The 14,047-nt window shown below is 36.9% G+C and overlaps 3 protein-coding genes across 6 annotated transcripts in view; 2 read left to right on the forward strand and 1 right to left on the reverse strand.

Annotated features, from left to right (window-relative positions):
- The window catches only part of lamb1b (laminin, beta 1b), a 36,167-nt gene extending 34,887 nt beyond the window's left edge, over positions 1–1,280 (reverse strand). For both annotated transcript variants that reach the window (XM_061715295.1, XM_061715296.1), the window contains exons 1-2: positions 1,176–1,280; positions 583–767 (exon numbers count right to left, since the gene is read on the reverse strand). In XM_061715295.1, the coding sequence (XP_061571279.1) occupies positions 583–767; positions 1,176–1,209 (219 nt within the window). In that variant the 5' untranslated portion in view covers positions 1,210–1,280. The remainder of the gene's footprint in view (positions 1–582; positions 768–1,175) is intronic.
- Positions 1,281–2,595: 1,315 nt separating this feature from the next.
- ssbp1 (single-stranded DNA binding protein 1) lies at positions 2,596–10,521 on the forward strand. Of its 2 annotated transcripts, none has more exons than XM_061714803.1 (7): positions 2,596–2,659; positions 4,170–4,258; positions 4,349–4,406; positions 6,377–6,535; positions 7,500–7,587; positions 8,434–8,522; positions 8,613–10,521. In XM_061714803.1, the coding sequence occupies exons 2-7, from the start codon at positions 4,235–4,237 to the stop codon at positions 8,654–8,656; spliced, it is 462 nt and encodes a 153-aa protein (XP_061570787.1). In that variant the 5' UTR covers positions 2,596–2,659; positions 4,170–4,234; the 3' UTR covers positions 8,657–10,521. The 2 variants fall into 2 exon arrangements, with proteins under 2 accessions (XP_061570787.1, XP_061570788.1); XM_061714804.1 differs by having other exon boundaries at positions 6,377–6,517; positions 8,613–10,518.
- Positions 10,522–11,039: 518 nt separating this feature from the next.
- Positions 11,040–14,047, forward strand: part of creb3l2 (cAMP responsive element binding protein 3-like 2) — a 32,569-nt gene continuing 29,561 nt past the window's right edge. Inside the window, exon 1 of one of the 2 annotated variants that reach the window (XM_061714512.1) lies at positions 11,040–11,793. In XM_061714512.1, coding sequence (XP_061570496.1) covers positions 11,695–11,793 — 99 coding nt within the window. In that variant the 5' untranslated portion in view covers positions 11,040–11,694. The remainder of the gene's footprint in view (positions 11,794–14,047) is intronic. The other variant, XM_061714511.1, reaches the window with a different exon arrangement.

Here is a 14,047-nt window from a genome sequence, read left to right on the forward strand (position 1 = left end):
TAAACAAAATCAAATGTGACTTAAAGTTATAGATGTATATGTAAACGCTTGACTTTTTCTCTTTCTGACCATGTCCTTTGAAAGTAACCCCAAACAGCAGCCATCTACCTGGCAATCTTAGTTTAAAGCTGTTTCTTCCTTAGGAACACACTTATTAAAAACTGAGAGTTTATTTTCTTTCTGAATATTTTGAGAATCTGTGTATTCCCTTCTGGGAAAATGTGGACTGGAAGGAAAGGGACAAAAAAAAAAAGGCAGCAAACATCTGGAAAACTTTCTCACGCTTTAAAATCCTCTCCGTGCATACTTCATGGAGCTTAGTCACATTATATTTCCTCACTCGTAAAATCTTTTCAGTGGGGTTTAACAACAGTTTATTTCACCATTATATCCAAACTCCACAGGAGCAAAAGCAGAAGAGTAACGCAAACATTTTCCACACTGCACTTCACCCATCAAAGTTTCCAGGTATCTGCTGTTTTGGAAAACTCCCACAGGTCACCCTGCAGGTGCCCTGCCAATCAGGATGGGTTTTACCAGGAGCTACAGTGCTGGAGTTTGTCCTGCAGCTTGTTTCTTTACCTCAAGGTGCCCAACGATGCAGAAGTTGGCCGGGCGGTGGGTGCCACAGGTGGAGGAGGCGGAGAGCTTGTGTGCCCTGCCGATCAGCAGGTCTCCTGTAGCTGGGTAACAGCTGCCCTCTGTGCACACATCTGGAAACTGTGGTAACTGTGGCTCCTGCTGCGCCCTGACAGGACACCACAGACCTGCGTGGAGAGATGAAAAAATGTCAGTGTGATGATCCCATCCTCAAGGCAAACAACTTTATTCAGTCTTCTCTTTGTTTTCAATTTAAAAGCCAGAAGCATGACAGGGTAGCTTCAGTCGGCTTTAATAAGAATCACATGAATTCACTGTTTAGATACAAGTGTGCAGCTGTGAGGATATCACTTTGTAAAAAAAAGTTTTATTTAGCAACTCTTAACATTTTATTTAGGGAACAGAAACAAATTCCCTACAATGGGAAAACTGTGAACAACAGTTTACATGTGGCTTCTATTACACATGTTGCTGCTGGAGAGTTTTGGCAACAACTAGATGAGATTCCTCCCAGCAGGCTTTCAGCAGCACACATTTAGAAAAAAAAGAAAACACAAATGAAGACTTCAACTTACCAATAGTAGTTAAAGTGAAGATTATGAGCCACATCCCCAAGAATGGTACATTTACAGCCTGTCGAGGATGTCGGGGTCCTGCAGCAGACTGTGTTGATGAGTGCGTGAAGGGTAAAGTCAGAAGCAGAGGGGGTTGTTTGGAGAAAAATGCGCATCCCACCAACAACCAACTCCACCCCGCTGTCATCAGAGCTCCAGCAGGAGATCTGGGAAACAAGCCCACCATCTGCTGGAGGACGTGGTTACAACCCTCATACTTCTATACAAGGACCGGTATTCAGATTCAGATTCAGATTCAGAAAAACTTTATTTATCCCCGAGGGGCAATTGCAAGAACAACTGAGCAGCAAGACGTTGAAAGTACCAAATAGAATAATAGAATAAAATAAAAGCAGATAAATGAGGCATGTCTCTTATGTACAAAGAATATATAAAATATCAAGGACCGTTATTTTTGTTATTGGCTTAAAATGGAGATTTAAAATACAGGACTGTCTCAGAAAATTAGAATATTGTGATTTTCTGTAATGCAATTACAAAAACAAAAATGTCATACATTCTGGATTCATTACAAATCAACTGAAATATTGCAAGCCTTTTATTATTTTAATATTGCTGATCATGGTTTACAGCTTAAGAAAACTCAAATATCCTATCTCAAAAAATTTGAATATTATGGGAATCTTAAGCTGAAGCCATAATCAGCAATATTAAAATAATGAAAGGCTTGCAATATTTCAGTTGATTTGTAATTAATCCAGAATGTATGACATTTTTGTTTTTTTAATTGCATTACAGAACTTTAAAGAACTTTAAAGAACTTTATCACAATATTCTAATTTTCCGAGACAGTCCTGTATGCAATGTTGACAGACTTTCTGCATTTAAGATATGCAGGAGTGCAGACAACATCATGTGATATTAGCCTCCCTTGTGATATTTTAAACAATACAGAAGTTGGCTACTTAGAATCAAAATGTAAGGAAGTACTAAAATGAAACCCCCTTTTTTGTTCAGAGATGCCTAGATGGCTTTAACTAAAAATGTTAATGCAATATAACTATATGAACAGCTGGTGATAGGGCTTGGCATTTCTATTTGGACCCTGGTACTTCATATAAATTTCATATAAACCTCACAAGATCCTGCAGATGCTCTATTATCCGATTTTACAGTTATTTTGTATTTCGTCTCAACTGTCTTAGCAGCCACTCTTACAAAATGTTGTTAATTAAAGTTACATTAAATTGTTATAATAATTAGTCCCTGAAAAATACTCAAATGAAAAATATTATTTTCATTTTTTGTGTTAAAGTCACGCTAAACAAGGTCCCTAATTATAATCACACTAAAAATCACAATCATAATCATAATCCTTTTAACGTGAAGCGGAACTATAATGAAGTGTAAAACGCCGGCCGGACTTATGCCGATGTCGGACCGGAAGCAGCGTGAGGTTACAGGGTGTTACATCTGTTCGTCTGGTAATCAAATCTTCTCTTTTAAGTTTGGACGTTTTTACTCTAGTTTCTAAAAATGTGTTGACGTTTAGCTATTTCAACTATCCAACTCAAGTGTTGGAGAATAGCAGCCATTTTTACGGGTATAATTCACGTTTATATCCGCTGGCCGGACCAAAGCTTCTCAGTCCACGTTAACATGTTTTACTTTTCAACAATAATTTAATAACCCTTTAATAACCCTACGGCTTTGTTTCAGTTTTGACGCTTGGTTAAAACACCGAAACTGAAAGATGCACATTAAAGGCTGCTCTTTGCAGCACATGATGAATGTATTGGTGTAATCTTATAAATAGATGAGTAACCGATGCAGTCAGCTCGTTTTTGCAGAGTTTAATTTAATTTTTTACCTTTTTCTCCTCCAGTTTAAGACCTGCTTTTGTGTGCATTTTGGCCCAGATGCTAGTTCCATCTGACCAAGTATAATCCTGTAAAATATTTCTGAGTAGAAGCTTTGATCCCTTAAACCTCAGTGTGGATCAATATGAGGAAAATGTGGCAATTAAGATAATTTCTTCTTTATTCTTATTTACTGTACTCTCATTAATGACTTTTAAAATAATTATATCACTTATTCATTCATTTCCAGCTTTAGTTTGACTATAATCACTCTTAAACCCAAACTATATGAAAGTTTATCAAATAGTTTTCGCTCAACATTTTTATTCACAAAACTTGGGCAGCATCGTTTTATGTGGTACTATCTGTGGTTTCAGGCATTTTGCTTGGTTTAATAACTTGCTCACTATTGCATCATCTGTCGCAGTGTTCTTAAAACTGCAGGTTGATCTGTTGCATCTGTGTTTTTATGATGTAGAAAAGAGAAAGAAGTTGTAAATTATATTTCATGTGTAAGATTGATTGAACCTCAGGGCCGCAGAGACTGTTGATGTTTTTAAAAAGAGGCTCAAGACCCATCTCTTTAATCAGGCTTTTAACTGACTCATTTAACTCTTTTAAATTTTTTATGCTCACCCTTATTTTTATTGGATCTTACTACTCTGTTTTATATTTAGTTTATCCTTTTTTTACCATAATTTATTTTCATTGTTTTATCTTAATGTTTTATCTAAATATTTTAGTCGTTATTTATGGTCTATTTTATACATTTTACTGTCTTATTCCTTTAGTTTTTAATGTCTTGCTTTTTAGACATACTTTTAGGATTTAGCATTAATACATTTTATGTTTATGTTTTATGGAAAGCACTTTGTGTTACATTTTTTGTATGAAAGGTGCTTTACAAATAAAGTTTGATTTGATTTGAACTTTATTACTGGCACATTGTAATGCTCAGTAGTATTACATACCTAAACAGTGTATGTGCTGCATGTATGGGAAACTATATACATATATATTTTTTTTTTTTTTAACGTGACATTAATTTTAAGTTTGACTTTTTCTTTTAAAAGAGGAAAAAAATCAGAGTATTATTTCCCGGCCAGTAAACGATCTGTCTTCTGTTGATGTCCAGGTCAGTCCTGTTAGGTATTCCGTCGTCTTGTTCGTCTCCATTTCTGAGTGGTCTGCAGAGAGAAGATGTTGCGAAGCGCCTCAGCAAAGGTGAGGTTCATGATGGGGATGATTGAAAAGTGTGGAGAAACATGTAAGGACGCACACAGGAATTTTAACATTTTGTGTTGAATCTCCCAGATCTTCAGACAGGTGGTGAGGGCCCAGAGTACAGATGCCAGCCTCATCCTGGAGAGATGTAAGTGAAGTTTGCTCCTGGATTAAAGAGGGCCCGTTAAGTTTTTAAGGGTTCATTTTACCAAAGCATGTTTCATAGCTATTTTATGTCCACAATCACAGATAATTCTATTATTGTATTATAGAAAACCTTTCCTCCTTGGCTTAACAAGCCCACCGTTATAAACAGACTAATCCTTTCAAATTGAATGAAGGAGACTGGGTACTGCTTGATTTATACGCTACTGTTAAAGATATAATGTGACTTATTTAAGAGACCTCCAGGTGTACATAAAAGGTTAGGATTTGAGGACAATCAACTGTTTTGAACACCCATGTTTTAAATGTAGACGCTGTGTTATCATTAGGTCTGTGTTGAAAAGATCGATTCTCCGATTTTAAATCGATTCTCATATTAATTCCTAAAAATCGATGCATATGTCTAAAAATCGATTAAATTTTTTTTCCTCATCATTACATTACAACTTTTGATACTTTTTTGTTTATGCCCAAAAAAGGAATATTTTGTTGGACACGAGAATAACTGGTGCCATGTTTTTGCCTTTTAAATATGTTTAAAGGTATGAAAACATTCAAGTTTTCAGTTATAATTGCATACATTTTCTATTCTTTGCTTTATATACTGTCTTGGGGTTACATTTGTATAAATGTTAAAAACCAAATTCTCATAAATGGGGAAAAAATAAAAGCGATTTCTTTCATCCTCTATTTGCTGCCCTGGATCTGTTTGATAATTCTGACCCACATGATGTTTCTGAAAGCAGTTCTATCAGCATTCTGGGAGCTGATTGGTCCTTACAGCATCATTAGCTGCCAATACTTGCTGTTGAATCTCAATATAATACTGGTATTAATATGTTGCATAACTAGACAGTCATATAATTCATGCAACAGCTGAAAAAACAGTTTTATTAACAGTAACCCAAATCAATATCGGATCGAATCGAATCAAAGCGTGATAATCGATTCTGAATCTTAAGAATCGGAATCAAATTGATTCTTGATATTTGAATCGATCCCCAGCCCTAGTTATTATTGGGTTACAGTCCCGTTAAACCAGGTCCCCAGATGCAGCTGTTTTGCTTAATCCCACCTTTGGATGTGATCAATAATTACAGAATAATTCCATTGATTTTTAATTTTTTTTGTTCCCTCTCCCATCTTTAATTTAATGTGCTGACAGACATTTGTCTGCGCGATTCATCTGGTCTACAGATCTCAGGTTTAATAGCTCTGACTGGATGTTGAACTTCAATCCATGGTGTTTGTGTCCATCCTTGAATAGATGAACGGTTGATTGTTTGGTTTTGCTTCAGGCAGAGCTGGAGATTTTGAACCATTGTGGAATCTCACCCCTTCAAGCCATGTTGTTACTTATTTGTAGACTGACTCTTGATTCAAGAGTTTAAACTGCACAGCTGCTCTGTTTTCTGCCTTCATACTACTTGGAGAGAGCTTTGTTGTAGCTTGTAGAACCTGGATCCATGATCTCCAACATTGAACCTAACGTTGACTTGCATCATGTCCTCCAGAGTTGATGTTTTGCATTTTCTGACTATATTGTGCGTTAAAACGTGTCCATATCCAAATTGTGATGCAAAACTTAAATTCTTTTGTGTGAATTTGTGATTCTGGAAGGTGTTATATTTAAGGCAACAAAAGACTTTCACTTAGAAATATCACAACTTGTCAGATTGTTGTGAATCTTGTTTCTTTTTTTTCTTTTTTTTTTAAAGATTTTTTGGGCTCTAGTGGCCCTTTATTCAAGATGCAGATATGAAAGGGGTAGAGAGAGAGATCGGGGATGACATGCAGCAAAGGTGCGCAGGCCGGGATCCGAACCTGCGACCGCTGCAGGAGGACTGTAGCCTTAGTATATGAGCCGCTGCTTAACCCACTGCACCACCGAGCGGCCCGTGAATCTTGTTTCTTCATTCAAAAGTGGACTCTTCTTCTGTGCTTTTCTTTCAGCAATAAACCGTGTCCAGCTGTTGGGACGAGTCGGTCAGGATCCAGTTATGAGACAAGTGGAGGGCCGAAACCCTGTCACCATCTTCTCGTTAGCAACCAATGAGATGTGGCGTTCTGGAGACGGAGAGACGAGCGCTACAGGTATGACGAGCTCCCCAGGTGAGACATCTGTGGAGGATCTTGTCGTGTGAAGCTTCTCAGCTTTGTTCTTTGGCTTTAAATTGATTCAGTCGGATTTCCGATATAAACATTTAATTTCATGGGGTGAAGATGAGCGGGGCTTGGTCAGGGTGTCAGTGTCTGGTTTTAAGTTATTCTCTTGTTGATTTACCTGCTGGACACTTGTCAGTTTACGCGTTTGCAAAAGAGTTGCAGCTGAATAAAAGAATATATCTGTACTTAAGAAGTGAAACAGTCGCTTACAGTTCCCTTTTCTTGCATCCTGTGAAATATGTGTGAACATTTTCAGTGCAGAAGTATGCAAACAACAGAAGAACAGGCTTGTTTTCTTTGTTTTTATCTCCAAAGATGCCTAAACACTTGAGATACATGGAAAGGTGAATCTTCTCTTAATGCTGCCGTAAACTGGCGGCTCCACCTTGAACACTGAAATCTTTTTGAAGTACCAGGGGATGAAAATGAAAAAAACACTAAATATACAGTGATATTAAAGGTATCTTAAGTTTTGTAGTTGACTTTTTGGATGTATTTAGTTGTAAACAATGTCAAGTGGCATTAAAAAGTGATTTTAAGGGCACTAAAGAAGATGAATGATGAAAAATAGAATCAAATGTTGAGTTCATTCATTTGTCAGAACAGGTTTTAAAAACAGCTTAAACTGTAAGATTTTAATAAATGATGAGGTTTTCCATCTCTACAGTCATTTCTCATGTGAAGCTGCAGGTGTGTTTGTTGGGTTATATTTTAATTTACCAAACATTCACTCAAACTTAGCGGTTTTCATCATTTACATTTACATTAGTTTCTTTTTACTTTTTTTATAAAAATGTTTAAACCATTAACGGCTAAATACCACTGTTAAATTAGATATGTTTTGTTTTCTTTCTTGTATATATTTGAAATGATACGGTAAACTTGACGTGGTGCTGTTTTCTGCCTCCAGGTGACGTCAGTCAGAAGACGACGTGGCATCGCGTCTCCGTGTTCAAACCTGGTCTGAGAGACGTGGCGTACCAGTACGTCAAGAAAGGGTACGAAGGGCAGCGAAAACACCCGTTCACAATACTGTGGTTTTCTTTTATTCAAAACTTGCGTACAGTAGAAGGTTAAAGTGGAAGTCTGTCATAAGTGACCGTATATGTGACATTTATAATCTTGTAGAAAAGTGTCTGCAATTTTTTTTTTTTTTTCTATAAGAGTAAAACACTTCTCTCTACAACACTTCCAATTTTTCAGCTGTTTATTACGTTTTATTTATTTTTTTCCTATTTATTTCAGTTCATAATGCAGGAATATAATTTTCCTTTTGAGATTAATAAAATATTTAGTAATGCTGCTTTCATTTTTCACATGGAAGGGGCTTTTTTCAAGAGGAAACGCTCATAGTTTAATTATAACCATACCAAGTTATTGATAGCAGCACCATTATTACAGAGACTCTAAGACTAAGATCTTAACTCTGTGGATGTTAAACCTTCTGCTTTCTTTGCATATAGATGACTTCCATGGTTACTGGAATCAGTATTTATTTATTTTTTTACTGAATAAATAATAATTTTCAATTGACTTTTGTTTTGGATATGAATCAAATACTGATCTCAAGAATTGAAGCAAATGGAAGTGATGCCTAAAGATTAAATGTTAAAACATATTTAAAATCTTTCTGAAGAAATGTAGATACAAAAAGATATTTATCCCCCTGAATTCTGTCTGATGGCCTGAAATACTTAGCACGACCTTTGATTCACCTGTGCCCTATTTGAACTAGTCGGAAGATCTCGGCTTTTAAAAGATAAAATAAAATGTCTTTAAATTGCCAGAATCCCCCTGCTTTCCAGGGAAAAATCATAATTTTATTAAACCTTCATCTCTTGCAGGTCTAGGGTCCTTGTGGAGGGGAAACTGGACTATGGAGAGTACGTCGACAAGAACCAAGTCAGACGTCAGGCCACCACCATCATCGCAGGTCAGTTTAAACACAAACGCTTCACACACACCTATTCCCCACTGGAAAAAAAGTAACCTTTCCTTTTTTTTTTTTTTTTGTCCTCCCCAGACAACATTGTTTTCCTGAGCGACAACGTGAGAGAGAGAGCCTGAAGGATGTTCCTCTCTGTCTCCATTCAACCACAGGACAACTTCTTTTTATATTTTCTTCGTCTGTGAATGAGGCTTGAAGACACCAAAGGAACTATTTTGTAAGGAGGCTGGAGATGAATGAGCTGAAAGCATGTTGGACTGAGGCGCCCTCTGCTGGTGGAAGAGAAGACCTCGAAGCTTCAGACGGAGTAGATTGATCTCCTGTAGTAAACACACGCTGACAATGACTCTTTGATTATACTATGTGTGCATTTAAAAACATATAAGCTCTTTTTTTGTGAGTAAAAATAATGTTGCAAAGAAGTTTTGAGACTAAAATATTTGTCACACCAACCAACTTGCTTAACAAATCTCATAGATCACATGAGTTGGCCTAAGCTGCAGCTTTTTCAAGAGATGATCATAGTCATACTGGATAGCGGTATAATTATTATAGTTTACGTTTTCATTGTGCCACTTCAAGTTGTACAATGGGAAGTTTTTTTCACCCCCCCAGAAAGCAAACTACAGAATCTGAGCATTTATTTCCAAATAGTCCCTATGCAGGTACATTTATGGATGCCATAAGATACTCTCAGATCTTTGAATCTAAATTAACCTTTAAAAATCTGTTTGATTATGCAAGAAATGTTGCAGACACGGTCTGTTTTTTTTGCTTAGTGGCACCGTATTCAACATTCAAGAGATTGTGGCCAACTTTATAACTCCAAACTGAGTCTGTCCTTAAAAGAGATTATCAGAAGTCGGCGCTGCTTTGGATAATGGTCCAGTTGCTTCCTGTCGTGTCTTCTTGCTGATTAGTCCAACAGATTTTCAAGGAAAAAATGACCACAAGGAGAAGCGACAACGTGTAAAACGTGGGTTCATATGAGAGCTGTTTGGTCCTGTTTTTGCCTAAAGATGTTTGAGCCTTCTAAAAGCAGTTTCTACTGTGTCATCTTTGAGTGTGACCACATGCCAAATGTCAACTGTCTTTCTTGAACTTCTCTTCAAACAAACTTCTCTAGATTAAAGGTTGCTCAACTGCAGAAAAAAGTTGCTGATAACAAAAACTACTTTAGGCAACAAAAACAAATGAAAAAGATACCAACTTGCAGATTTAAAGGACGCGCTTTTAACGTCTATTTCATTTCTGTTGTTTGGTTTCTCTGTTTAAATCTGATAAGTTTAATACATTGCAAGTATTTTGGTATTTTTCCGCCCTGTCACTTTTTCGTCCGTTGTTACCGCATTTATCACTCTTTCATTTCCTTCCTGGACTGACTGACTGACTGTTTTCAGCTCACTGCTGGTGGTTCATTATTTACGAAAAGATGTTATTCCCCCAAACGCTGTGGTTATTAGTGTTTCCTTTCTACATAGAATATACATGATGAAATATATCAAAGGTAATCATGGGTTAATGAGTTTATTTAAAAAGTACATGCAAGTGAAGGAAGAAATAGAACATTTAATAATGTGTGGGATTAATGCTTTCTTACATGGTAGAAATAGGTATTTGTATTAGGTTATTCTTTAAGCTTAAATCAACCAGGAGGCGGGCTTAAATGAAAGGTTGTCTTGGCCTAACCAGATTGGTTACAGGCAATCAGCACGTCTTCACTGATTGGCCGCATTACTTGTCAGTTAAAGGTGGGGGTGTGTTTTAAATATACGCGGTATCTGATTGGAGGGGTCACCGTCTTTGAGGTGGGACTTTAAATAGTCTGAAACCTGTGGATTCAATTAGATAAGTCAAGTAACGGAAACAAGTTAACACATACAGGAAATGGACAAGTGATTTATTAGTAAAATGGGTCAGTCAAAACGAAGTTTTAATATTAACGCATCAATATCTATTCCGAATGCTTCATTATGTTGTTTTATGAAATATGTATTATATTCTCTACACAATAGTAGTTATTTTCTGTTTTTTAACAGCATAAATTATTTTGTTTTGAAATTTGACACCGATTTATTAGTAAAATGAGTAAGTCAAAGAGGTTTTTTAATATTAAACGCATCAATAACTATTCAGAATGCTTCACTATTTTATGAAACATGTACAGGACTGTCTCAGAAAATTAGAATATTGTGATTTTCTGTAATGCAATTACAAAAACAGAAATGTCATACATTGTGGGTTCATTACAAATAAACTGAAATATTGCAAGCCTTTTATTTTAATATGGCTGATCATGGCTTATAGTTTAAGAAAACTCAAATATCCTATCAAAAAAATAGAATATTCTGGGAATCTTAAACTGTAAACCATAATCAGCAATATTAAAATAATAAAAGGCTTGCAATATTTCAGTTGATTTGTAATGAATCCAGAATGTATGACATTTTTTTTAATTGCATTACAGAAAATAAAGAACTTTATCACAATATTCTAATTTTCTGTCCTGTATTATGTTCACTACAAAATACTAGTGTTTGTTTTGACGGCATAAGTCTTTTTATTTTGAAGTTCCAAACCGGAAGCGCTGCTTTGGCAAGCAATCGCGAACAGCTGGTAAAGATAATTCACAACATAACTTATGTACTCTGTTTAAATAACGCCGTAGTACCTTTGGAGCATTTACATTCTTGACACAGTTGAGATTGTCAGTAAATCTATTTTTCAACCCGTTGACTGTCACTTTCTTGAGCGTTTCTCCGCCGTTTAATGTGTTTTTTGTGGACTTCTTCTCCTGCGTGGCTCCGCCTTCACATTCCTGAGCGTCTGGGCTGCGAGGAGCAAAGAAAACCCAGGCGAGACCACAGGAGACTGTCCAAGGACCAGAACCAGAGGGGAGATGACAATAAACAACATTTATCAGCCTGAATCCCACCGCCTCAGTGCTCTTCACACGTGTATCTCTCTGTAAACAAGCCGGACGCGTTTCCGCTGTTTGAAATTTTACTTTTCTCGTCTCGCACAAGTTCTTGGGAACTTTTTTTTTTAAAGTTAGTTGAAGCTTGAGTCCCCCTGACTCCCTGCTTGGGTTCACTCCTGAAGGGAGTCAAAACGAGTAGATAATCATCCCCAAGGCCGCAGATTTCTGGAGGAAATCATGGAGATCCTTGACAGCAGCGAGCCCTTCCTGCACTGGGACAGAAACCTCAGCGAGCTGTCCGAGGACGGGGAGATCGACTGTGTGCTCTACACCAACGTAAGTCATCGATTATTGAGGATGGGGGATCGATTAAGGGGTGGTGATCGGCTGCAGCCTCCTACTGGGAATGATTTGCTTTGATGCAGACTTAATTGGAATAAAGGGGAGTGAAGTTTGTACCTGATCTCCATTCACAAATTCAATCCTTGGGGTCCCAGATGCTGCACGTTTGGGTTGCAGAAGTTTTCTGTTCCTCTTTTCTTCCCCCTTTTTTGCTTTCTACTTTTTTAAAACATATGTTATGTGTTTTAGTCATTGTTTGCAATGAAAATGCAATGGATCACTATAAATAAGATCATGTATTATTCAGTCAACTTGAGTGCAGAAATGAGACATAATTCATAGGAAGCTATTTTGATGATTGTCTTTTTTTATTGTATTTACATTCAAGAAGCATACACATAAACACTTTTTAGAATAGAATAGAATACTTTATTATCAAAGTACCTGGGTACAGTGAGATTGGAAGCAGCATCACCTCTCCAGTGCAAGACAAATAGGAAACAATAGTGCAAACAATAAGAAATATAGGAATGTAAGAAATATAAATAATATAAATACTTTTAAAAGTTTTTAAAGACTTTTTAAGCCCTGGAATTGCAGTTAACACAAATCACCTTAAAGTAAAGCAAATATGTTTTTTACTTAAACTTGTATTTCTAAACACAGGAAAGAAACACATGGGTATAAAGCTGGAAATTAAAGATATCTGCAGAAGTGCAAATGTTTGTTTTTAAAAAACATCAAAGATGTGGTTGTGAATACCTTTTAAATCCAATGTCTTTGTTCTGTGTCATTGATTAATCCATCATTGCACACTGTAAGCAAACAGCAGAAGTGTATGTCTCTGTGTAGTTTTCTTTTTTTGTGTCTCCATCTAATTTCTTCTCTAGAGATTACTTTTATCACATGTTCAACTGTCCTTGAGGAATACATCAGTTTAATTTGATATATAAAAATGAATATTTAGGCTACTTGAAATAATTCAGATATTGTCCAACATATTCTTCTTTTTTTATTTATACAGTGTAGTCAAAAGCAGAGATGAGAGCATGGTTTATCAATGTGCAGTGCACAAAATAACTGTTTTTGTACTTGTTTTATATCAGGACAGACGTGTTTTACTGCATCGTTTGTTCATATAGAAGTAGTTTAAAACGTTGTCACTCATGATTAGCAAAGCTTGACAATAGCCACAAGCAATTGTCTCCTCGCAGTAACGCAAACCCTGAATTTAAAGTTCTGCAGTTGCATAACTGGAAGCATGTCTTCCAGACATTTGGCTGCCCTGTGGGCCAAGAGGAGAGTGTGTGAGATGGGGAGAGGGAGGTCAGGGTGCTGTGTGTTGAGTGTGTGCACACGTGTGTGTGTCTGGAAACGGCGAGAGGGGCGACTGGGTTTGCAGAGTGGAAAAAACAGCTGGCACACATAAAGGAATCGACACCACGGGGGCCAAATGAGCCTGAAACGCACACATGGTCGTGTTTCCATCACTTTTGAGGAAATGCACCATGACTTCATCCCATTTTTAACAGAGACTTAACTGGACTTTAAACCATAACTTTTGTATTTCATGATGGTTTATTTTTGGTTAGTAAAAAGAGGGAACACATTAAGCATGTGTGAACAAATTTTCATCTTCAAAACAGGCAGGCCGACTCCCACAGACAGGTAAAGACTTGCGTTGTTACTTTCCGGGAGGGTTCATGCTATTAGTGGAGCTACTTTAATCAAGACCCGAGGCTACATTTCCTGTCGATGTGCACAGGTCAGAGCAGAGAGTTGCTGCAGTAACACGAAATAAAATACTTTTAAGTCGAGAAGACTTGAGTCAACGGTCACTCCTCTTTGCTGATGAGTACTGAGACGCCTCATCTTTAAGACTTATTGGCTATATATGGTTGCATACAATATTTAATTTTTTACTCAAATTAGAAGGCTGCCAAGAAGCCTAAACGACTAAGCCTACTTTAGTCTACTTCTACTTCACCATTTACAGGGTGTTTACACAGTTATTAGAAACGGTGCCAGTGCCTAAGATAGATTGCAGATTGTTTTGCATTTTAATCAGGAAAAAGATTATAGAGGCGTTTCCATTAGCTGGTATTCTGGGTGAATCCGCCAGACAGGAACCTCTAACAATAATAATAATAATGACTTGGTTTTATATAGCGCCCTTTAAGGCACCCAGAGCTTTACAGAGATCATTATTCATTCATACACATCCTCACTGGTGGTGGTAGCTACGTTT

This window comes from Cololabis saira, chromosome 23 (assembly GCF_033807715.1).
Source record: "Cololabis saira isolate AMF1-May2022 chromosome 23, fColSai1.1, whole genome shotgun sequence".
NCBI classification, from domain to species: Eukaryota; Metazoa; Chordata; class Actinopteri; order Beloniformes; family Belonidae; genus Cololabis; species Cololabis saira.

Excerpts from the sequence above, each read along its gene's own strand:
- ssbp1 (XM_061714803.1), top strand. The coding sequence starts at position 4,235 with ATGTTGCGAAGCGCCTCAGCAAAG. Across the intron at positions 4,259-4,348 it reads TGCGAAGCGCCTCAGCAAAG|ATCTTCAGACAGGTGGTGAG; the intron begins GTGAGGTTCATG and ends TGAATCTCCCAG. Across the intron at positions 6,536-7,499 it reads AGGTATGACGAGCTCCCCAG|GTGACGTCAGTCAGAAGACG; the intron begins GTGAGACATCTG and ends TTCTGCCTCCAG.